Genomic DNA, 22,527 nt, shown 5'->3' on the forward strand with positions numbered 1-22,527 from the left:
TTCCCCTTTTGCTTGATTTTGAGCAGATTCACCAGCCACAGCACTCGAAACTCGAACACAATCAAAAAGTACATTAAATAATGTCAGGATACAGGCACCAGCAGTGTCCAGCACTGCGCGCATTCAACAAGCACACGATTCATCAAAACAACGCGTCTTGAAAGTTGAGCTCCGCTGCTCGCAGTTCGGACTGGATGTGCTGCCGGAAGGGCTGAATGGCGCTCACCCGATCGTCGACGGTTTGCAGAATGGTGCTCGTCTGCGCTTGATGCGAAACAAACAAATCGCCGGCAACGAACGCGCGTCGCACGAGCCGCTCAAAAACGAGCACAAACACGCCGCAATCGTTTCCGTTTTGCTGAACGGGTGTGCGTGCTGTGGGATTCGCCGCTTTCGCGCAATCAACCAGCTCCCAATTCTTGACGTCTGGACGCAATAGACGAAGGAGACGCTCGATGAGTTTCAGCGGGTCGTTGCCAGACATGTGCTGCGAGTCCCAGTACTCGACCCGGGCTTGCTCTGGCAGAATAACCAATAGGCCCCAGTGTGCCTTGTCTCGATTGATGGGGATCATGATGACACGGTCGGGCACTCGTGGATGTTTGAACTTTGGCTTTGCGCCGCCGTCTGCCTCGGAAGACAGAGCGTCCAGTCGCGCTTGCGCGTTCGGTGCAGTGAGACCAATGCGGATGGATGTCTCCCACGTGCGAACATGCGAGATGCCCCGATTTTGCAGTCTGGTAAAGAAAAACGTCGTGGCAATGTGCAACCCGGGTGTTCCGTGACACAGGAGCTCTCCGTACGCGTCAATCAGACGGTCATTCAGCCACCCAGAGCCGTCAAGTAGTTCAAATTCCTTTGGCGTGAGTTCCCTGGCCAAAAGGGTGTCTGTTGCTGAAACTGACGACTGGGATGAGGGCGTGGTGGATGCCGATTGTCGCGGCGGGGCAGCCGAGGGCGGAGACGGCGTTCGTCGGCGCCCGACTCTGTCCGAACACTCATTCCACACGTCGGATTCATCGCCGCTGCCATCACTGCGGTCGCTGTGATCAATGTCAACGCCATCAAAGTCGTCGTCGTCGTCGTCGTCGTGTAGTTGTATTGGTGGCGGCTGGTGATTGCGATCGCGAGGAGATAATACACCTGCCTTTGGTGCTGGCGATGACGAGGAGGTTGGTGCGGCGATCGAGCGCGGAGTCGCAGGTTCTCGGGGTGTGGATGACTGGCTGGCATCAGAGGCACGAGGAGGCGTTTGCGGGAGAGTGGTGGCGGGTGCATGTCGAGAAGTGGTTGTTGTTGAGGCCGCCTTCGGTTCCATGTTCTTGTTGTTGGCAAAGACTGGGAATTCACCCAACGGAGCGGTGTTTGGCAAGAGCACGACCATCTCGCGGACTTGCGATTGGACGCCATCAAAAAGCAGAATGGCGGCGCGATAGGCATTCTCCAGGCTGTCAAACGTGCAAACTCGGCTTTCGGAGCCTGGATAAACCAATGGGCCTGGTCTCCCATCGATTAGAATCCAATCCCTCTTCAATCCAACCACGCCAATGCAGCCGAGAGACGGGTGGAGTACGAGGAAGGCAAGCGGCCGAGGAAACGGCGTGCTCCTGTGTGTTGCAACGGCTTCGCCTCCGTTGTAGAAGGTTTTCAGTTGCAGCGACAAGCCAATCTCGGGAAGTACCTCTGCGAACAGCTCGAGCTCGTCTGCGTCGCCCAGAGTCTTGGGCAGCCAAACAGCAGCGTGTCGGATCCAGTCCCGCGGCCAGTGCACCCACGTTTCCACGTCAAACGTGGCATGCTGCAAGAGATTCGCGTGGGCGGCAAGCGGACCCTCCGTGCGCTCATCGTAGGCAAAGTTCAGAAACCCGGCCAGCACAAACAGCGGGCTGAGTCGTGTGACGAGGACCTTCTCGCTCGCACCACCTGCATGATTGCGCGTGGATCTTGCCGTCAGCAACAACTCGGCCGCAGTAGTGATGGCTGGTTGCACCGTTCTTGTGGTCGACGGCGTCAAACTTGACGACGCTTGTGTCAGTGGCAGATATTGCTTCTCATCGCCCTCGGATGACGACGACGATGAGGATGAGGATGATGATGAGGATGATGAAGATGATGACGATAATTCCTCCATGCGAGGCTTCTTGCTCGGTCGCTCAACGCTGCTCGCAGATGGAGCACGAACAGAGCGCCCGGACTCTTGGACGTCCACTTCATTGTCGTGGTCGTCGACGTCGTCGTCTTGGTCCGCGTCCGAGTCGCCGTCGAGGACATGCACGGGCGGCCAGAGTTCCTTTGCGTTTCGGAGATACTCTTCGCACACGCACGAGAGGTCCTGGTCGGACGCGAAGAGCTGGCTCACGGCTCGCTGGAAGCGCAGGTTGAGCTCTCTCCGCTTGGCCGTCGTGCTCATCGCGGTTGTGTCTGCATGGCGCGATGGCGTCGTCCTGCTGGTCATCAAACCAGTCGCAGTCGCAGTCGCAGTCGCAGCGGTGGCAGTGGATTTGGATTGCGCGCGGCGGCCTGCAGCAGACGGGATACTTCGACTCGGCCCCTGGCCCATCATATGCCACCAAAATCCCCTCCTTCTTATTCTGCTTCACAACAAAAGGAGAAGAGTGAAGAGTGAAATTATTCTGCTGTGGTCTTCATATCTGTGTCTTTGTGACATGTTCACTGCTTGTGGTGGATTGTCCAGTTTCTGAGCAAGCAAACTCAGCCCTTCTCGTTGTTTTGCAAAGCACCCTGTCTGTCCGTCTGTCTGTCTGTCTGTAAGAAGGAAGACATCTTGTCTGTAGAGAACCCCGCGTTGTGTGGAGGAACGCGTTGCTTGTTGAACCATTGCGATTGCGATTGTTGCCATGGATGGATGGATGTTGATCTATCGTGGGGTGTTTTAGGGGGGTTTGTTGGTCGTTGAATCCCTGATTTTACCTAATTCTCTGTTCTTCTGAGATTTTTTGAATTCACTCCCTTTTTTGTTTGTTTGTTTTTCAAAACACACATCAATCACATGTCGTACCGACCGCAGCAAGGCTATCCCCCGCAAGGCTACCCGCCGCAGCAGGGCTACCCACCCCAGCAGCAGCAGCAGGGATACCCGCCTCAACAGGGCTACCCGCCTCAGCAAGGCTACCCGCCGCAGCAGGCAAGTCCACACGAACAAACCGCCCCTTCGCAACCTAACGGCCTTCCTCTCCAGCTTCATCCCCGCGCGCGCTTGAACGGTTCGATTGGATTGATTGCTGATCTGTCTCGTTGTCGCTGTGTGATTTGACGGCTCGGGGGGTGCGCAGGGATACGGCCAGCAACAGCCGCCGCCTCGTTACGGACAGGTTCTGCCTCCCCAGCGCAACAACCCAGTCATGCCGCCAAACTGCGATCCGACCCTCTGGGCATGGTTTATGGTAAGGCAGAGTCGCGCCTCGTCCATTTTGTAAACGCGCCCGTTCGCTTTGGCGTTGGCTTTGGCTTTGGCTTTGGCCTTCTGACGTCACGCTCATCATCGGTGAACGAGGCACCCCCGTCACCATTGTCGGAAAGATTGGGCAATAATAGCTCACGCTGAGTCTCTGTCGTGATTCTTTATTGGTGTCCAAAAAAAGGCCGTCGACACGGACCGCAGTGGACAGATTGATGCCAACGAGCTCAAGCAAGCATTGGTCAACGGCAACTGGTCGCCCTTCAACGATACCACCTGCCGAATGATGATTGGCCTGTTCGACACTGACCGCTCTGGCACCATCAACTTTTTGGGTGAGGCAGAACGCTTCCACCAAAGCAAACACGAGCGAAACGCTTGCGGAAATGCAAAGAACGGTTTGTAGTTTTGCCATTCCGTCTCCTCATTTGTGATGTGTCTTGTCCTCAGAGTTCTCTGGCCTGTGGAAGTACATTCAGGATTGGAAGGCCTGCTTTGATCGCTTCGATCGCGGTAAAGGACCATTTGTGTGCTTGTTTCTTCCCTTCTTTTTTCTTTCTCGCTGTTTTTCGGAGACCTATTGCCTACAATCTCCACCCACTGACTCGAATCCCCTCCAACTTGCTTGTTCGGCTCATCAGATCGATCTGGCACGATTGAGGCGAGCGAACTCCAAACCGCCCTGCAGACTTTTGGCTACCACCTTTCGCCGCAGTTCTCGCAGCTGGTCGTCCGCAAGTTCGACCGCACTTGTGAGTGCTTTTGAATGTCAATAGCTGTGCCGTGGACTCATTCTTCTTCAATTGTGTGCTCATGTTCTTGTTTCATTTTTGTTTGTGTGATTGGTGTTGTTTTCTCCTTTCCAGCCGGCTCGGGCATTCGCTTTGATGACTTTATCCAGACCTGTGTGCTCATCAAGGGCCTTTCCGAGTCGTTTGCGCAGGCCGACACCGAGCGAGTGAGTTGTGCAAGCAAATGTTTTTGTTTTGTTTGTTCGTTTTGCTGTAGCTTTGCGCTCTCACTCCCTGCTCCCCTTGGCTCCTTGTACCCGAATCAGAATGGCTTTGCTCGCTTTGGCTTTGAGCAGGTGAGTGACACGAAGCAGCTTGATTTTTTTGGGTTCAACGAGCGAAAAAGGACAACTCAGTGTTTTTGAACGATTGTTTCTTTTTTTGCTCTGTCACAGTTCCTTGCTATCGTCTTCAGCCGTGCCATCGCATAAGAACGCCTCTTGTTTTTTTGCTGATTTCGCTGGTCTCGAGACACTTTCTGGGTTTTGATACTCGAGTTTATTCGTGCGTGCAGCCTTTGCTGTATTTTTTTTTTGTTCTGCGCCGTGCTGCTGTCTGAACCGAGTCAAGTACACTTTATTGATCACTCTGTTCTTTTGTCTTTTTGTCCTTTTTGGCGCCAACCAAATTTCGTGCAAAACCACTCTTTTTTTTTTTCTTTTCACTCATGTTGAAGAAACGCGTCACCTTCCGTGAACCGCTCTTCTCGCAATCAACACAGTCATCAACGTCGTCGTCGCAGATATCGTGTGCACAGAGCAGCTTGCTGAGGTCGTCGCCGTACGCTGCCCAGCCGTTGAGTGTTTTGACACAGACAGGACCGGACGTGCGCGCAGCGTCCACCGCAGCGATGGCCGCCCTGCGCCATGCCACTCTCCTCCAAGACAAGGCATCCAGCTTGACCATTGCATCATCATCATCATCAACGACAGTTGTGGCTGCATCGGTGCCGGAGCGCGACGATCGGTCAGTGTTGCAAAACTGCTCGCCAGTTTGCAAGAGCAGCAGCAGCAGCAGCAGTCCACCCCGCAATCCGCGCACACACCCCCTTGAATCCGCAAGAGTGCGTCCCACGGCAACAATCAGCACTCCAGGCACCAGCGCGGCAGACGTCGCAAGCCGTGCTGTTGCAGCGTCGGTCTCGGCGTTGAACTTGCAAGAGAGTGAAACAACCAATCTGAAACAAGCTTCCACGAGTTTTCCCGCGCTCACGTCATCCGCAGCACCCGCCGACGCTCGGCCCACCGACGCCTCCCCTGCAGCGCTGGGTCAGCAGCGTGGCCGAAGCGGGTCGCCGCAGCGGGTGGCGTGCGAAGCAGAGGACAGCGCGGAGTTGGACGAGGTGTGCTTGCTTGCAATCGAGCAGCTCGAGCAGCAGCCGCAGCAGCAGCCAAAACCCACCACGCCGGTGCCAGTGCGGACGGTGCTCGCCGCGGGTCGGACTGGGCCGTCTGTGCGTCGCTTGTCGCTGGTTGGACGTGTGCCCGAGCTGCCCGGCGGCGAGTCGCGCGTGCTGGCGTTTGTCGGAGAAGCTGCAGCCGCGGTGACAAGCTTGTCAATTTCATCAATCGCATCCATGTCACCCCAACCGCACATTCAATCCCCGCTCGTGTCGTCCCCGCCCTTCTTGCAGTCCCAGGGTCAAGCTGGAGAAGCCGCTGCCGCTGCGCCTCAGTTGCGCAAATCGCCAGCCAAGCGCACGCATGCAGAATCCGAGGCAGCGCCGCCGCAAGGCGAGGTCATTTGGCTTGACAGCCAGCCCAACCACCCGGCATCCGAGCAAGAAGGCGAGATATCCATGTCAACTCTCCCAGCCACGAGTCGACCAACATCACAGCAACCGCAACAATTGCCAGTGCAGCGGCCGATCCAACAAGCTCAACCTCAAAATCAGTCGCCACAACCTCGACAACCACCACAGCAGCAACCTCAACAACCACAAGCACAACAACCACAACAACAAGCACACCAACCACCACAGCAGCCACAACAGCAACAGCAACAACCATTAGATGCCTCGCCAACAAAACGCCCGCGAATGGACGTGTCCCCATCGTCAGCCCGCAAACTCAAGGGACGCCTCACATTTACGTCGCCAGATGCGTCTCCCACAAAGACGAGTACCAGCAGCTCTGTGATGCATGGCACATCGCCCCCAATGGACACGCGAGGCCACGTCGCTGGCGATCACACAAACAAACAGACAACCGCAATGCCTACACCAGACAACACGCCGTCACCCAGCTTTCGTCGAGCACTGTTCAACCGCCCAGGGTCACCACTTGGACAGACACCGCCCGGAGTAGGCGCGGGATTTGCAGGCGCGGCACCTGCAACTGCAAATTCCACCACCAGCGTCTCGCCACCTGCCGCTCGTGCAGTCCCCCGCCAACAACAGCAACAACAGCAACAGCAACATCAACTACTCGGGAGTGTTCCGCATTTTCCCGCACGCGCCGTTGCTGGAGGACTAGCGTTCGCATCCGCTGCTCGAAGCAGAGATGCGGACAAACTTGGCATCTACCAGAAGGCTGCCACTGTGCTTGCGCCAGTCCTGACCAAATTGCAAGTGCGCACCTGCTGCACCCTGCTTGAGGTGATTTCGACGCTGCTGGCTGCACACCACCCACACTTTGCGCCTCCCACCCAAGTACTCCGGCATCAGCCAGATCCGAGTGCTCGAGCCGCTGCAGCCCTGCCCGTTTCCATCCCTGTGCACGCCACGGCACCGACAGCCTCGACTGCCCTTGTTCTATCCATTGCAGACCTGCGGTTTATTCTTGAAAAGTACCGGTCGCTGGCGACTGCCAACCCTCCCGCGTCGTCCATCGGCGCCATGCTCGCGTCCAGCGCGTACTCTGACGCCCATCGTCGCAAGCACCACCATTCCGGCGAAATCGTGTCATATCTGCCGGATCTCGCGCTCTCCGAGCTGCTGATCTTTCTCGACTGTGTTGTGTTGCTCGTCGACCACCACATTACCAATCGCGAGTTTGTAAATTACCTGTTTTCCACCATGCACGTTGTCTGATGCATTGTTTTCTGTTGATGCTGTTGTTGTTGTTGTTGTTGTTGTTGTTGTTGTTGTTGTTGTTGTTGTGGGTAGGCGTTTCGATCCTGCTTGTCAAAATATTAATATTCGATCCGGTTTCTTTTTCTTTGTTTCTTTGATAAGTACATCCACACATTCATCACATTCATCACAGCCATTACAACCATTTGACAACTAAATCTCGTCACCCCCAATGGCGTAGAGTGCCCAGGTCCTTCTGTTACTCGCGGAACTCCAAAAACGGCTGCAGCCGCTGAGAGTGTGTGCGCGGGAGATCATACTGCAAAATAGAATCTCCAAACGCAAGTGTGATGCGGTACAGACATGTTTTCAAACCTGGGACAACCAAGCGGGCATTTTTCACGCGAAATCAGAACCAAACAAGCCAAAAAAAAAACCACTCGCAATCCAAATCAAACACACAGAACTTCTTACAATTGCTCATTGCCAGTGGGTGCTGCCGTGACGCACCAGAACCTTGCAATCGAACGAGCGCGGCGCGGCCCTGGGTCTCAACGCTGTTCAGCAAATCAAGAAGAGACACGACGATTGGCACAATTTGCTCGCGCGACCCTCCAACGCTATCTTCGTCCAGGGCATGGCACGCAATGAATGAAAGCGCCTCGGCTGCAAACAGGGTGAGTTGGAGCTCTGAGAAGAGAACGGCCACCTTGAGTTGCTGAGGCTCTTGCCGTGCAAACGCCGTCCATGACGACGATGCGAGCAGATTGACAAACTTGTACCACCGAGCCCACGCTAGCCCGACCAGGAACGACGGCCGTAGCTTGGAGAAGAATGACTCGGATGGCTGCTGCGGTTGTGCGGCTGGCGGCGGCCTTGTTAGTTGGAAGGGCGATGTGACTTGCCGTGGTGGGGGCACGGGCGCAAGCAAGAAGCGTGGCGCTGGTTGCGACGACATCCCCTGCCACAGTTCTCGCAGCCAACGACGAGGCGTTATGATGGAGTTGATTAGCGCCCAGAGTCCAAATGGCTCCTCTGTCGAAAGCAGGAGACTGGGTTGCGCTGGGGCGGCTGCGGCGGCCGTTTCAGGAACCTCGTCAAGCGCGGCCACCTTGGCCGCAAACTCGTCAAAGTCGTCGTTGGCGCCGTTGCTCGACATGGGCAAGGTAGCGGCCAACTTTGACGACAGCGTGGCAAGAACAAGCGTGCATTCGGCCACCAGACGCTTGATGAGCGTCGGGCCAGACGACGTGCTGCCAAGCGATGCGGAAGGCTGCCCCGCGCGGTACACAACCTCACGAGCCTCGTCCGACTGAGACAATTGCCGAACAAGATCTTGGAACGCCAAAAGACGCAAGAGAGCGCGAGAATTGTCCGCCGTCGCGCGGCCAATACCATCGCCCGTCTCGTTGGTAGGACGGCCACCGGGTGTCGGCGCAGGGTTGCGTGCAGCGGCCAAACCCGCCAAAATGGTCTGAGATCGCTCGCTGGCATCCTGCGCGACAAGCGGGAAGGGCAGCGGCTGGCTGAGGAAAATGTTGAAGAGTGCTTGCCGAAGATTCCACAGGGTGACGATCGGCGTAAGAACGAGCAGCCATGTTCGCAGGAAGAGGAGAGGGCTGGAAAGGGTCATGTGGTCCAGGACAACTCCGACGGAGCCGTCGTGGCCCAGAGGCACGTAGGCGGCGCTGTACATGGACAGGTACCGGGGGACGAAGCGAGTGCTGAAGAGCAGGCTCAGAATCGTGCGACCAAACAATCCAAACAGCAGATACACACCCAACAGCACGAAAAAGGTCACACCAAGTGCCTCGAAAAAGCTGGTGCCCAGGCTCGCCTTGATGGCAAAAATTCGTCGCTGGGACAGCAGCGGGAATGTGACCTGCTGCTGCTGCCTGGAGAAAAACAAAAAGGTGTGCACCAGGCCGAGCAAGAACGCTGCAAAGAACAGCAGAAGGCTGTTGGCGTCGAGGGTGTGATAGTACTCGTGCACGGCATCCAAATCCTCGATCGACTGCGGCTCCGGGTTGGACGTCTCAACCACGCCGTGCACAGTGATGGCCTCGACCAGGCGATCGTCAACAAGAGGCACATCCAACGATGCATAAAACATCCACGCAGTCACAATGGCAACAACACCATGCAGTAGGGCAAACGCCAACCGCGCAGGGTGGAGCAAGAGGGCCGTATTTCGCAGCGTTGTCGACCGAACCGTCGGTGCCACTGCCACGGTCATTGTGCAGCAAACGCCAAATGCAAGTGCAAGGTGAGTGCGTGCGATTACATGATAGAGACGAGAACGGACTTGCTTACCAGAGAACAGCGACAGCTGGACGGTCGCCAGAGCTGCGTTGAGCACGATCGCCGCAATGCCGCCAGCAACGTATTCGATTGGGAACAGGCTCGCCACCGTGCGGACGATGCTTGCGATAAACCCACCGACGGTCGCAAAGAAGGGCAACTGGAAGCAGAGGAGGCCAACCAGCTGGCTCAAGAAGCGCGACTCGAGCGAGATGACGCCCGCGATCGCATCATAGATGGTTGCCCATGGGTACAAGGGGCCATACTGCCACAGCACGGCGTTCACAGCGAGGCACAGCGGCGCCATGAGGCAGGCAAACCAGACGTAAGCGGCAATCGCGCGTGCGTAGAGCACTCGCTCTGTAAACCACCGCGTGTCTGGCGGCTGGAGACTAACCAAGCAGCAACGGCAAGGACAAGGACAAGCACATGAGTGAGTGAGTGAGTGAGTGATGACGATGCGATGGTCTGGCCAGTGGGAGCGACACAATGATGGAGACGATCAAGATCTCGTCTTTTTTTTTTTTTTTTTTTTTTTTGAAACCCTTTCCATTGTATTTCCCCAGTCAAAGTCGAGGTGTTGTCGCGACTCGGGCTTCTGAAGCCTCGCAATGTAGTAACAAGTCTCGATGCAAGTGCACAAGAAGATGATCATGATGATGATGATGATTTTTTTGCTGTGTAAACCTGAAGTCTGGAACTGAGGACATGGCGTTTCAGAAGTGAATCCGCGTTCCGAATGCGGACAGGTTGAACGTGTCCCGATTTTTTTTTTCTAGGGATTTCAATCCTACTCGCCGCCACTTTCAGGATGCATGTAGTTATATTCGTAGGTTGGACGAAACGAGAGAAAGGAGCATGAAGTCGAGATGCCATCTCAGGGGGCTCGGTTGAAAGTGGGCGGCGGGGTTGATTGCCGATCTGAGCGTATCAGCCTCCAGACCCGCCACCTAAATTCGTCCCACCTACAATATTAAGCAAACTCATGGGCAAAAAATGGGCGGACCAGTCCCGTTTGGTCATAGGGCTGACAGGGCGACATTTACTCCACATGTGATGAAACCGAGTGAAATCAAGTCTCGCCAATCCCGTTCGCCTTCTTTCCAAGTGCACAAATAACTCACACAAGCAAATTAGAAGTGCAACGGTGTCAGGACCCGAGTTTGCGTCCGTCCAGCCGGCGAGGCTAGCCGGTGGTAGTTAAAGAAGATTTAGAATATTCTGATATATTTGGATACTGTGAAATAGTGGTCATTGCGCATTTTGTATCAATCAATCGACCTTACCTGGCCAATAGTTCTAACGCCCAACCGGAGTCTCACAAACGGGGGTCGAAAAAGCCAACAGGACGGTGCTGTGTCATGGGCAACTGGGGATTGTCGCGGCAGACAACAATAAAGCTGAGCTTAGAACATCGGGCACAAACAGGCAATGTCATCACCAATCAGAACAATGACACGGTCATTGCCGTTGCGAACGTCCTTCGCCCATGCTCGCGTTGCGTTGCCACTGAACGCCAACACAAGCACAAAATCATAAACTCCGCCGAGTGCCGAGCGGTCCAGATCGGCCAGAGTCCGAGCAATATCCGAAGCCCGTTGCGATGCAGACGGCAGCTCTTCCCGAGATGTGCTCACATCCTTCATCTGGAAGAGGATCATCACGGGCCTCGCGCCACCTGCGACGCGTCGCAAGGCAACACGCCCATCTACGCCGGTTGTTGAATTTGCGCACTGAAACACAGGGTGGCTGGGACCCGCACCAAGTATGTCCACTGCATCCCATGTGACCGTATCAGACGCCGAGGCATTTGTTGAGAAAGACAGGGTTGCAGAAGGACTTTGGGCGGAATGGACAACGTGGCGGTTGGTGATGAACTGATGCTGCTCTTTGAAAAATTCAAAACGTTGCGCCTCGGCCATGTTGCCAGGGTTTCGAAGATCAAGCTCGATATTCAAGAGGCCACGTGGCGCACTGCCTCGCAGCGCATTGGATTGAAGACCGAGAACATGGTGAAGCCGAGGCACGGCGATGGGCGGATCGGCTTGAGGATCGCGCGCTGGTCGAGCAGCGGCCAGCAGCCATGAACGAATCATGTTCAGACGGCTGGCCACCGAAAACAGAACAAACGCCTCAAATGCCACGCCGTCGCCGCCAGCCACTCGAGGGAATTTTGACATCGCGATTGACGTGTAAGTTAAATGGCCGCTCATAAACCGGCCCGCAAGCACAGACAGCATGGCAACTGGCATCCGGATGACGATACCCCTTCCTTCGACGCTTCGAGGGAGGTTTTGAGGGAGGTTGTCATCGAGGTTTTCATCGAGGTTTTCATCGAGGTTTTGAGGGAGGTTGTCATCGGGATAAGTCGTGACAATAATGCCACGGTGGGCAAGTGCCGCCACGGTGGTAGTACCAATCTCAGTCTCCTCAAAGATCGGAAGGTTGGCGAACGAAAGTTCAACCAAAGTCTCGAAACCGCTGGCAGTGATCATCCCCGCTGAAACATCAGGCGGGCATCGGCTCAAGACGGCAGCAGTCATGGAAGATCCGAGCATGTCGATGACACAGCTGATGTTCTGCACACTCGACATGTTGACCGAAGGGGTGAACGGTTGTTGCAACTCAGGATGTCTCTCTACCAACGTTGTAAGTAGAGCAGGAAGGCCGCCAAGGTCACGGATCAGCCGCCGAAATTCAAAGAGTTCACACCACGATGGATGAACATTCATGCTCCGGAGCAACAAGATGGAAGTGTCCAGGTCGAAGGGAACAAGGTTGACCGGTATTACTGTGTGGCGCGTGATATTAAACGTCATGCCGCTGGATGCAGTACTGGTGAGAAGCAAAATCACAACGGCTCGGTCTTGGCGGGTATTGTACCCAACGATCTCTTGGACTGCCTGCTTGAGCCAGTGATTTGCGTCCTCAGACGTCAGTACCGGAGACATGGCTGGCGCCATCAGTTGAAACTCGTCAATGTGGACAAAGATCAATACTCGCTGCTGAGCGAGCTGCGGGTTTTGCTGCCGATAGCGTGCCACGATAGCGTCGAGAACGACATCTGTGGAGAGCGTAGACCAAGAGGCACAGAAAATGCGGTTGCTCGCGGCGCGTGTCAATGATTGGCCGCAAAGACCACGAGCGGCCAGCCGAACAGGGAGAATCAGATGAGAATTCGATGTAACACGATCAGCCGGGAGAATCGCATCACCTCCATTGAAGTCGATGAAGAGTTGCAAGGAGTTCTCAAGGAGGGAAACGAGATACGTTTGCTGCTCAGGTGTGAGAGTAAGATTCTGTTGAGGCTGACGCAGAAGGTTGAGAACCTCGGAGATTGCATGCTGGCCGAAGGTTGTTTTGCCGCAGCCACTAATTGTGTTTACGCGGAGCACAGGAAAGTTCCCCCGCTCCGTACGAACGCCGAAAACCGACCTCGCGATGTAGCGCAACATGTGGTTGGTCGCAACAGGACGGGCTAGAAATGTTCTGGGCGCAGGAGCTTGAGCAGGCAGTTCAAGTGGAGGAAACTGTCCTTCGTCAACGGCCGCTTTCAGAGCGGCGATGGCCTCAGCAGGATCATTGTCTGATGTGCGACATTTCAAGCAAAGACAAGCCAAACGTGTTAGAAATGCCGAAAACAACCCAACCAACTCGCCAACATCCCAGCGAAGGCTCACAAGGGGGTAGCTCCCGCAGGTTTTGTATCAGTTGCTCGGCCGCTTGTCGCCGTCTCTTGGCTTCTTGTAGCTGTCGCTCGGCTTCTTGAAGCTGTCGCTCGACTTCTTGTCGCTGTCGCTCGGCCTCTTGTCGCTGCCGCTCGGCCTCTTGTCGCTGTCGCTCGGCCTCTCGTTGCCGTCGCTCGGCCGCTTGTTCCCGTCGCTCGGCCTCTCGTAGTGCTTGGTCAAAACGAACCCTGTCGTCAAGCTCTGCGTTGAGCGCTTTGAGCAATCTGGCTCCGACTCTGTTGTACTCGACCAACTCCTCATTTTGGTTGGGCACTCCCAGCTCCTGGAGTGCAGCTGCGGCATCAGCTTTCTGACTCTCAGTGACCACGACTTCTGCGCTGGCTTGACAACGTTGCAAGATCTGCTGGAGGGCAGCGCGCTGGGCAGGTTTGTCGGAAATGGAAGAAATCGAGGTCAAATCGACATTGTCCAAGACGCCAAGACATGCGGCCAATGCTTTCAACCGCTCGCTGTCAGCAGAATGCAACGGAAGCAACGTCAGTCAACTCAAATCAAAGCATCAAGACATCTACAGCATACCTGAAACTTTGATCGAGAGCAACCTGACTCAGGTGACGAGCAAAAGCACGCAAACAAACAAACAAACAAACAAACAAACAAACATAAAAGCAAGCGAAAACAAAAAAAAAGTTAGTCGTTTGGTTCGCAGTTGGTCACGGGCCCTCTCACTTGAGACTGAAAGCGAAAGCCATTCACACAACCGCCCACAGAAGAACGGAGGGGGGTTTGGAAAGACGAGACGGCACGGAGAACAAAGCGAGAGAGAGAAAAAAAAAGCAAAAAAAAAAAAAAAAAAAAGCGGTTGTGCACGCGGTTGCCATTACAAGGCCAACTCGAGGGGCGATGAAGACGAGACTCTGACTGCTCCTTACCGCCTTGCGAGTAGCTGCTTCGTCTTCGTCGAGCCCTGCTTCCGTTGTTGTACGCCTCAACGCCATGTGATACCAAGGAAGGCGCAGTCCCGAACACAAGAAGAAGAGAGGGGGAGTTGAAAAAAAAAAAAAAAAACTCGAAATCAGCTCGCTTTCAAGGGAAACGAGTAAAGAGATTGAATGACTGAGCCAAGCTTATCAGATTTGGATCCAGCATCTCATTGACAGCAATTGCTCAATTGCTCAAGTCAAAATCAAAGTATACAGTACGGTTGAGGGAAGCGCGTACCGCATTTGGAACAAACTTGGCAAAGACGAGGCCGCTCAGTAATACAAAGTAAAATAAAATCAAAAAAGAAAGCGCAACCAAACATGTTCGAACCCAGTAGCAAAAAGAAAGCAAAAAGCACCAAGACGCTTGGTCGAGACAGCTCGAAGTGAACGCTGGGCGAAATGGGATTCGATCGCAGGCATGAAACTACACGTTTTCATCCTCCTCCAATCGCGCGTATCTCGATTGGACAATATGTCATTATATCTCAGAATACTACAAGTCGAGAAAAGAAGCACGAAACACCGCGAAAAGACATGCAAATGGTGAGGACAAGCTCACTCGTTTCGTGTTATCGCCTGTCCTGTCGCTGCATTGGCCTCTTTTGCCCCGCTCGTTGCTTTGAATGATACTAGAATGAGTGGTCGTCCTAACGCCATGTTGTATTCTGGTGTGCGGGGCGCGGTTTCTGTCATTTTGAAGCGAACATTCGCGAAAAATGAAGCCGGCCGCAGGCGTTCTTTGAACACTATGTTTCCGTGCTGTTACTGCCGCTGGACTGGAACTGCTGCGACATTATTTGAGCATAACTACCTGACAATGAATGCGCTAATCACCACCCTTCACAATTTTTATCGCAGGCCGGTATCAAGCTCGCGGAAGTGATACCCATCGCGACAAACAACGCTACGACCGATCAACGCTCGTTTTTCAGCGCACACCGCACGCTTGACGTCAGCGCTCACTTGTATTACATTTGAATGATTTTTGACACGCATTGGTGTGCAGCGGGGACCGAGTGCCGCAAGACTGCCAGCGGTACAAGTAAGGGAAGTGACCGATTTGAGCTCACTTCTGTTGGCAACAGAGCGCTTTGCCAATCGCTCCAAAAGTTACACACACCAATACTGAGCAATGGGCCAACCACTGACAAGATCTCCACGCTTGCTACACTTTTCTCCCCACTCACTCTTCTCTTTGTTTTTTTTTTTTTTCATCAGATCCCTCTTTGACTGAGAAGGCGGAAACGCAAATGGCCAAAAACCGAGTTGGATTCAACGCGAAAGGCCGCCAAAGCAAGCGCACCTCGGGCGCGTCGGTGCTGCCCGGGTCGGCGATGCCAGCAGTTGCACACGCGTCCAAGAAGCACACTGGTACCAGCGTAGGCGCAGCGGGATCCACTGCACCGGCTGCACAGGCCGCCAAAGTGGCGAGCGCGCTCAAGCTCCTGTCGCCTGCGAACGCCTCGACCGCGACCGGCTCGCCAAGCGCCCAGAAACCACTCACAGGCACCAGTGCCACCCAAAGCAAGCCGCACAGCGCGACGAAAGCTGGCGCCAAGGCCAAGCGCGCCGCCGCCGCCGCCGCTGCAGCTGCGCCACACGTGGTCCTCGTGGACGTGGATGCGCTTGCTGGAGGCTCCCGCGCTGTCACGTCAAGCTCAATGCAGCCCACGCACAGCGATTTGTCGGGTTCTGGGAGCAGTCTGGGCGGAGCGGCAGTCCCGATGATGACCTCGAGCGACTTTGGCACTGCTGCTGGCTCCTCTGCCTCGCTTGTGGCTATCGACTTTGATGCACAACAGGCGGATGGCAGCAATGCACTTGTGATGCCAGGGTCAAGAAAGGCCAGCAAACGCGCGGCGGAATCGCAGGACAATGACGACAGCAAACGGCCGCGCCTGTCCACCAAGCAGCGACGGCGGCTCGAAGCCATTCTCAGCAAGAAGCAGAAGGCTGCGCAGCGATCGGCCTTGCTCGAGTCACTGGCCATGTCTGCGTTGCCTTCTGGCCAACTCAACTTGTTGAAGTCGTCATCCAAGCTCGGCCACTCAAAGGAGACGACCAAACAGCTGCTCAAACGCCAGCTCGTTGAAGAGCGCGTTGGTCTCTCGTTCGCGGCCCAAGACGCACAGGAACTCGGCCCCAAGGCATCCCTGTACGTTCCGCGTGTGGCCGCGGGAGAGGGCAGCGACAATGACAGCGGCGACGACGGCGATGATGCTGATGATGATGATGACGACGACGACGACGACGACGACGACGACGACGACGACGACGACGGCACTCCGCGGGCTTTCAAAGCGAATGGGGCTGCGTTCAATACTTCTTCGTCCATGAGTTTGGCTGCGCTGGCGAATTGGGCGGCCGCACCGCAGACCCTGTCCCCTGCAGCTCAAGCCGCCGCTCGAAACAGCCTCAAAGGTGCTCCGGCCGCCGTGAAAAAGGCACCAGTCACCGGCACTACTGCCAATGGCAGTGTCAGCAACGCGCAGCGAGATGTCCAACGAAAGGCTGAAATGTCACGTTTGCAGCAAATGTCAATGAAGCTGAAGGCTCCTTCGTCTGCTGCCGCCGCTGCTCCACCGCCGGTTGAGTCATCGTCATCCTCCAGCTCTTCCAGCGAGGAAGATGAAGATGAGGACGAGGAAGAAGCAGCACAAGACGACGCAGAGGAGAAGAAGATGGCCCAAGTTCGAACAACAACAGCAACAACGTCGCAGCCTGCCGCTGATCGTTCCATTGTAACACCAACAACAACAACAACAACAGCCACAGCAACCACAGCAACACCACCACCAGCAGCAGCACCCGCCGAAGCCACACCAGTCCCTTCCAAACCCGCCTTTTACGTGACTGTCAAGCGCCCCGAACACATTCAAGCAGCCCGATTGCAGCTTCCGATTCTTGCAGAGGAACAGCGCATTATGGAAGCCATCACGGAAAACGACGTGCTCATCTTGTGCGGTGAAACTGGCTCTGGCAAAACCACCCAAACACCCCAATTCTTGTACGAGGCAGGCTACGGCAGCCTCAACCCCAAGAGCCCCCACCCAGGGCTGATTGGAGTGACCGAGCCTCGCCGAGTCGCCGCTGTCAGCATGGCCCGGCGCGTTGCTGGCGAACTCTGCTTGTCAGAGCGACAGGTGTCGTATCAAATCCGCTACGAGGGCACCGTGTCAAACGACACGCGCATCAAGTTCATGACGGATGGTGTGCTCTTGCGTGAGATTGAGAACGACTTTCTCCTTCGGAAATACTCGGTCATTATCATTGACGAGGCTCACGAGCGCAGCATCAACACGGACATTCTGATTGGCCTGCTGTCGCGCATTGTTCCGCTCCGCGCAGAGCTTTCTCGCGAGCAACTGCGCCAACCCCTTGCCGACAAGGCGACCGCACGACTCCAACCGCTCAAACTTGTCATCATGTCTGCAACACTGCGTGTTGAGGACTTTACGAGCAACGCACGGCTCTTCCCGTCCGGACCGCCTCCAGTCTTGTCTGTCGACTCGCGCCAGTATCCCGTCACGGTGCACTTTAACAAGCGGACGCCGCCCAAGGACTATGTGACTGAGGCGTTCAACAAGGTGTGCAAGATTCATCGCCGGCTGCCTCCAGGTGGCATTTTGATTTTCGTGACTGGCCAGCAGGAAATTGCCGATCTCGCCCGCAAGCTCCGCGACGTCTTCCCAGCCAAGGCCAGCAAGCGGGCACTGGAGCGTCTGCGGGAGGCGACCGAGCACGGCCGTTCCGTTGCAGCCACCGCCGCGGCAGCTCGAGCGATTGCGAGCAGCCCAGCTTCTGCCTCTGCTGCTTCTTCTTCGACCAAGGACGAGTCAACCTCTGGAGACCTTTTCGAGTCCGGCACTGGCGAGAACGACATTTCACCCACTGAACAGCTGGCCGGTGGTGTGGCGGAGCTGATTGACCAGATGCAACATCGCCCAGCAGCTCCAGGCGGATCTGCAGCTGCCAAGGCCTCGCCCAGTGTGTCTCGACGCACCGAGGATGACTCCGATGCCTCCGATGCCGACGACCAGGACGACATGGATGTTTCCAGTGGCTCGGACAACGAGTATACCAGCGACTTTGACGACGAGGATGGTTTCGATATGGGTGACGAGGAAGACGACACGGTTGCACTGGACAATCCGTTCAGCCTTGCGAATGTCATGCGCACGACTGACTCTTCCACTAACGAAGAAGGCCCTTCAACTGTGAGCGCTGCGGACTCGGCGCCGTCGTCGGCCTCGCCGTCTAGTAGCAAGAAGCCCGCGCCTGCCCGCCGCGAAACGCTGTCTGATAACGACCTTGGCCTGCACATCCTCCCGCTGTACTCTCTGTTGCCATCGGCTCAGCAAATGCGTGTCTTCCAGGATCCTCCGGCCGGAACGCGTTTGTGTGTGATTGCCACCAATGTTGCCGAGACTTCGCTGACCATCCCTGGCATCCGATACGTCGTTGACACTGGCAAGGTCAAGGAGCGCCAGTTTGATCGCACCACTGGCATCTCGTCATTTGCCGTCGAGTGGGTTTCCAAGGCTGCCGCGAATCAACGCGCTGGTCGTGCGGGCCGTACCGGACCTGGTCATTGCTATCGGCTGTACTCCTCGGCTGTCTTTGAGCACGAGTTCCAGCAGTTCTCTCCGCCCGAAATCGAGCGAATGCCCATCGAGGGTCTGTACCTGCAGATGAAGAACATGGGCATTGACAATGTGGTCAACTTCCCTTTCCCGACACCGCCCGATCGCAGTGGCTTGGCCGCTGCCGAGCGCTTGCTTACAAGTCTCGGCGCTATCGAGTCTACCACAAAGCACGTCAGCGAAGTGGGTCGCGCCATGTCGCAGCTGCCCGTGCTGCCTCGCTACGCCAAAATGCTCATGCTTGCCCGCCAGCACGATATGCTGCCGCTGGTCGTGTCGCTCGTTTCTGCGCTGTCCGTCCGCGATCTCTTCACCTTGGACACGCAACGCGCCGAGATCATGCAGCAGGAAGAGGAAGACCAGGAAGCACAGACGGCCATGCGGCAGCTGGGCATTGCCCGAAAGTCGGCCGACTCGACTGTGTCCGCCTCCAACGCCGCCGCCGCCCGCGCAGCCATGTCTGTGCGACAGCAATGGGGCGCCATTGCCCAGTCCCTCGAGTCGGACTTGCTCGTGATGCTCGCTGCTGTTGGGGCGTTCGAATTTGGAACCGCCGACGAAAAGTTTTGCCTGGCACACTGCTTGCGCTACAAGGCGCTTGTGGAAGCTCGCAAGCTCCGTTCCCAATTGGTGGATGTCGTCAATGCACTCCAGCGCCAATCCGCCCCAAACCAAGCCCCGCTCAAGGCCACTGGCAAAATCAAGCCTCCCTCGCCTGTCCAGTCCAAGCTGCTCAAGCAAATAGTGCTTGCCGGGTTTGGTGACTGCGTTGCTCGGCGCAGCGAGGAGATTGCTGTTTACGGCAAAAACTCGGCCCGACTGGTGCCGTATCTCTGCTCTGCCACCGACGAGCCCGTCTTTATCCATCCGTCCAGCTTTATGCCGCGCGCCAATCCGCCGCTATTCGTCGTGTACCACGAGCTCACGCGTGCTGCTGCCAAAGCCTCCAACCCCAACCAGCAGCCAAGGCTATACATGCGCGGCGTGACGGCGATTGACCCCCTCTGGCTGCCCGTGATTTGCCCGGCGCTGAGCGTGCTTTCAAAGCCACTGGAGCTGCCCATGCCCCGTTATGACGCTGCGACTGACCGCTTGCGTTGCTACATTTCCGGCACGTACGGACAGCGCAACTGGTCCATCCCGGCGCAGGAGATGGACTTTCCCGCAGGCGGCGAGCGATACCGCTGGTTTGGTCGCCTGCTGCTCGAGGGCAAAATCTTGCCAGGATTCGCTCAGTTTGAGCCCGAGCTTGTCAGTCGCCCCAACGTGCTAAACAAGACGTGGGCGCAGGAGCGCATTGTTTCGATTGTGCGCGCGCTCTCCGACAACCACATTGATACCAAAGCCAAACTCCTCGCCAAGTGGGAGACCGACGTGCGCTTCTTGCTGGAGCCTTACATGCTCTGGCTCCCCAAAGAGCTGCACGCGACGGTCGTGGCAAACTGGCCGTTCCGCAGCGAAACGACCGCCAAATTCCCCGTGCGCGCTCCTGCAGGTGGCAACCGGGCTCCCGTCATCAACCGCGCGTTGGAACAAATGCAACGAATGGGCGTCAACGAAGGTGGCACTGCCATGGATGTTAGCAGTGATGAGGATTCCGATTGAGCTGGTTTTTTTCTTTTTGGTTGTTGTTTTGCGCATTGTCTGGAGTCTGCTGTATTTTTTTGGGTTTTTCTGAACTTGAGGTATAGAATTCACGAAATACGTCTCAGCCTTGTGAGTCTGCGAGGTGGGTGCCACTGTTGAATCAAGAAAAATGGCGTTGGTGGGAATCCTGAGGCGGGGTAGAGATGCTGGTGGCATCCGACTGCGCGTCTGCTACTCCTGCGGGTGCCAACGAGGGAATGTTTCGCAATGTCAATCGAGCTGGCGCCGCGGGAATCTGTGGGGAGGCGCGCTGTTCCAATACAACAATGCGAGTTGAGTCAATAAAATTACATCGGGCACACTGAGATGAGTAAACGAGCGATACCGAGTGATGTGGAGTGACTTGATGAATCGGACCACTTGTGATGGGCGCTTGAGGTATCGGACTGGGTGTCGCAGTACACGATATGAGGTCAGTTGCATTCTGACTTGCGCTCATTCTCTCACGAACCAGTTTTGGACGCCTTACCTCCATTCACCGCGAGAACGTGGTGACTTTCCAACACCCGCATGCGCAGGCGCCATTGGAGAGATGGATCGCAGCAAGTGAGGGACAGGAGTGGCATTTTGAAGGGCCATCGGAACCCTGTCAATAAAACCCCAAAGGCAACTCAGCGATATTGACAGGCAGTGCTTCAAACACAATCCTGTCGACACCTGTTTACCGTTGAGCAAAGTTTGGAGCGGTTCGACGAGCCGGAGTCACCAAGGAATGCGCCGTGTCAGCGTGCTGGCTTGGAGGCATCACCGAGCGAGGAGTGAAGAGTTGCAACGGACCTGGAGCCGGCCCTGGCGACTGTCTGACATCCGCCAATCCTGCCGCACCTAGTGCATCTTCTGCTCGAATCTGAGCTTCCAAGTCTCGAATGCGCGACCGAGCTTCCGTCAGTTCTCGATCGAGCTGGTGCGCCTGTTCGAGCTTGACGCGCGCCTGTTGCATTTGGCGCTGCTTGATGGCCAGGCTCTGCTCGAGAAACTCTGTATACTGTGTCATCCATGGCTTAGTGACAGTGGATTGCAGCGCGTCATCTCTTCCCAGAGCACGGACGGGTTCAACGGCACCGAGTACTCACCATCATCCGATGCTGGTCTTGAAAGCGCATGACTTCGCACACACGCTCCGTGTAGAAGGCCATGAGCTTGGCCGGTTCAATGTAGAGTCGACGCAACTCGGGTGGCATCTGATCAGAGATGGGAGAGAGTTAGATCTAGTTTTCGGTTTTTGGCACAGCAGCAGCAGCAGCCGGTTTCGATCCGACATGCACACCTCATCGTTGAGCTCCATGCATGTTGCATCCTCGGAGCAGATTGGACACTTGAGATGAGTGCCGTTCCTTGAGCTGCCTCGCGCGACGTGCGGATTGGTGGTCTCGCCCGATGCTTGATGTAAGCCTGCAGCCGCTGCGGCCGTCGCTGCGCTCAACCCATTCGTTCGTTTTTCACACACCGCCCAAACAACAGACATTCAGTTGTTAGAGACAGCGAATGCCGCGTCGCAGACCAGTTTGAAGATGAAACGTGCGAATTGGCGTTCATCTTTCCCGCGGTTTTTTGAGTTTTGAAACGAGTTTCCGCTTCATCTTTCGTTCTCTTCAGCTCGACCACCGTTGCCATCGTCACACACACGCACAAACACACAGACACACTCGTCTGAGCTTGACGATGTCAGCGCACCTTCAGTCAGACACGCAACGCAGAGAATGTGCCCGCAGCTGGTCAGGTGGAACGACGGCGCTGCAGCGGCTGCCTCCGCTGAAGCGTGTTGCGACGAGCGGATGGCATCTCCAGTAGCAGCCAAGGACTGCCGAACCTGTGGTTGTGGTTGAAGATGCAATGGTCGCTCATTCCCAGAGGAACCAGCGGACGAAAGAGCAGTGACAAACGGCCGAAAGCACCGATTGCAATGAATCCAGTCCATAGTGTTTGCACGAAAGAAAGAAAACACACAAAACAGCACGATGAATGAAGACTGTCGGCCATGGACGTTCAAACTGAGCGAATCGAGCGCAGTGTTGCACAACACAACTGCAAGTGCCTGA

General features: G+C 55.8%; 7 protein-coding genes and 1 pseudogene across 8 annotated transcripts; 3 read left to right on the top strand and 5 right to left on the bottom strand.

Moving 5' to 3' along the window:
• Positions 1-56: 56 nt before the first annotated feature.
• Positions 57-2,560, bottom strand: CAOG_05547 (hypothetical protein; the record flags this gene model as incomplete). The annotated part of the gene is made up of 1 exon (XM_004346170.2): positions 57-2,560. One exon carries the CDS (start codon positions 2,558-2,560, stop codon positions 143-145), a length of 2,418 nt encoding a protein of 805 aa, XP_004346220.1. The 3' UTR covers positions 57-142.
• A 408-nt stretch (positions 2,561-2,968) lies between these two features.
• CAOG_05548 (programmed cell death protein) lies at positions 2,969-4,818 on the top strand. Its single transcript, XM_004346171.2, has 8 exons — positions 2,969-3,145; positions 3,294-3,404; positions 3,603-3,753; positions 3,869-3,931; positions 4,060-4,170; positions 4,285-4,376; positions 4,476-4,505; positions 4,605-4,818. The coding sequence occupies exons 1-8, from the start codon at positions 3,011-3,013 to the stop codon at positions 4,638-4,640; spliced, it is 729 nt and encodes a 242-aa protein (XP_004346221.2). The 5' UTR covers positions 2,969-3,010; the 3' UTR covers positions 4,641-4,818.
• A 33-nt stretch (positions 4,819-4,851) lies between these two features.
• CAOG_05549 (hypothetical protein) lies at positions 4,852-7,255 on the top strand. The gene has a single exon (XM_004346172.2). The coding sequence runs from the start codon at positions 4,877-4,879 to the stop codon at positions 7,238-7,240; it is 2,364 nt and encodes a 787-aa protein (XP_004346222.1). The 5' UTR covers positions 4,852-4,876; the 3' UTR covers positions 7,241-7,255.
• A 97-nt stretch (positions 7,256-7,352) lies between these two features.
• Positions 7,353-10,264, bottom strand: CAOG_05550 (hypothetical protein). The gene is made up of 4 exons (XM_004346173.2): positions 10,211-10,264; positions 9,536-9,915; positions 7,697-9,445; positions 7,353-7,597 (listed from the first exon to the last, which is right to left on the bottom strand). Exons 1-4 carry the CDS (start codon positions 10,231-10,233, stop codon positions 7,482-7,484), a joined length of 2,268 nt encoding a protein of 755 aa, XP_004346223.2. The 5' UTR covers positions 10,234-10,264; the 3' UTR covers positions 7,353-7,481.
• A 467-nt stretch (positions 10,265-10,731) lies between these two features.
• Positions 10,732-13,077, bottom strand: CAOG_05551 (hypothetical protein). The gene has a single exon (XM_004346174.2). The coding sequence runs from the start codon at positions 12,976-12,978 to the stop codon at positions 10,930-10,932; it is 2,049 nt and encodes a 682-aa protein (XP_004346224.2). The 5' UTR covers positions 12,979-13,077; the 3' UTR covers positions 10,732-10,929.
• A 153-nt stretch (positions 13,078-13,230) lies between these two features.
• Positions 13,231-14,292, bottom strand: CAOG_05552 (hypothetical protein; annotated as a pseudogene; the record flags this gene model as incomplete). The annotated part of the gene is made up of 3 exons: positions 14,145-14,292; positions 13,792-13,814; positions 13,231-13,721 (listed from the first exon to the last, which is right to left on the bottom strand).
• Positions 14,293-15,401: 1,109 nt separating this feature from the next.
• Positions 15,402-20,506, top strand: CAOG_05553 (DEAH box polypeptide 37). Its single transcript, XM_004346176.2, has one exon. It carries the CDS (start codon positions 15,449-15,451, stop codon positions 20,444-20,446), a length of 4,998 nt encoding a protein of 1,665 aa, XP_004346226.2. The 5' UTR covers positions 15,402-15,448; the 3' UTR covers positions 20,447-20,506.
• Positions 20,507-20,588: 82 nt separating this feature from the next.
• On the bottom strand, positions 20,589-22,406 carry CAOG_05554 (hypothetical protein; the record flags this gene model as incomplete). Its single annotated transcript, XM_004346177.1, has 7 exons — positions 20,589-20,738; positions 20,814-20,874; positions 20,958-21,074; positions 21,154-21,473; positions 21,562-21,669; positions 21,756-21,901; positions 22,163-22,406. 7 exons carry the CDS (start codon positions 22,404-22,406, stop codon positions 20,589-20,591), a joined length of 1,146 nt encoding a protein of 381 aa, XP_004346227.1.
• Between the last annotated feature and the right edge of the window lie 121 nt (positions 22,407-22,527).

This window comes from Capsaspora owczarzaki (genome assembly GCF_000151315.2).
Source record: "Capsaspora owczarzaki ATCC 30864 unplaced genomic scaffold supercont2.9, whole genome shotgun sequence".
Classification (NCBI taxonomy): Eukaryota; class Filasterea; order Ministeriida; family Capsasporidae; genus Capsaspora; species Capsaspora owczarzaki.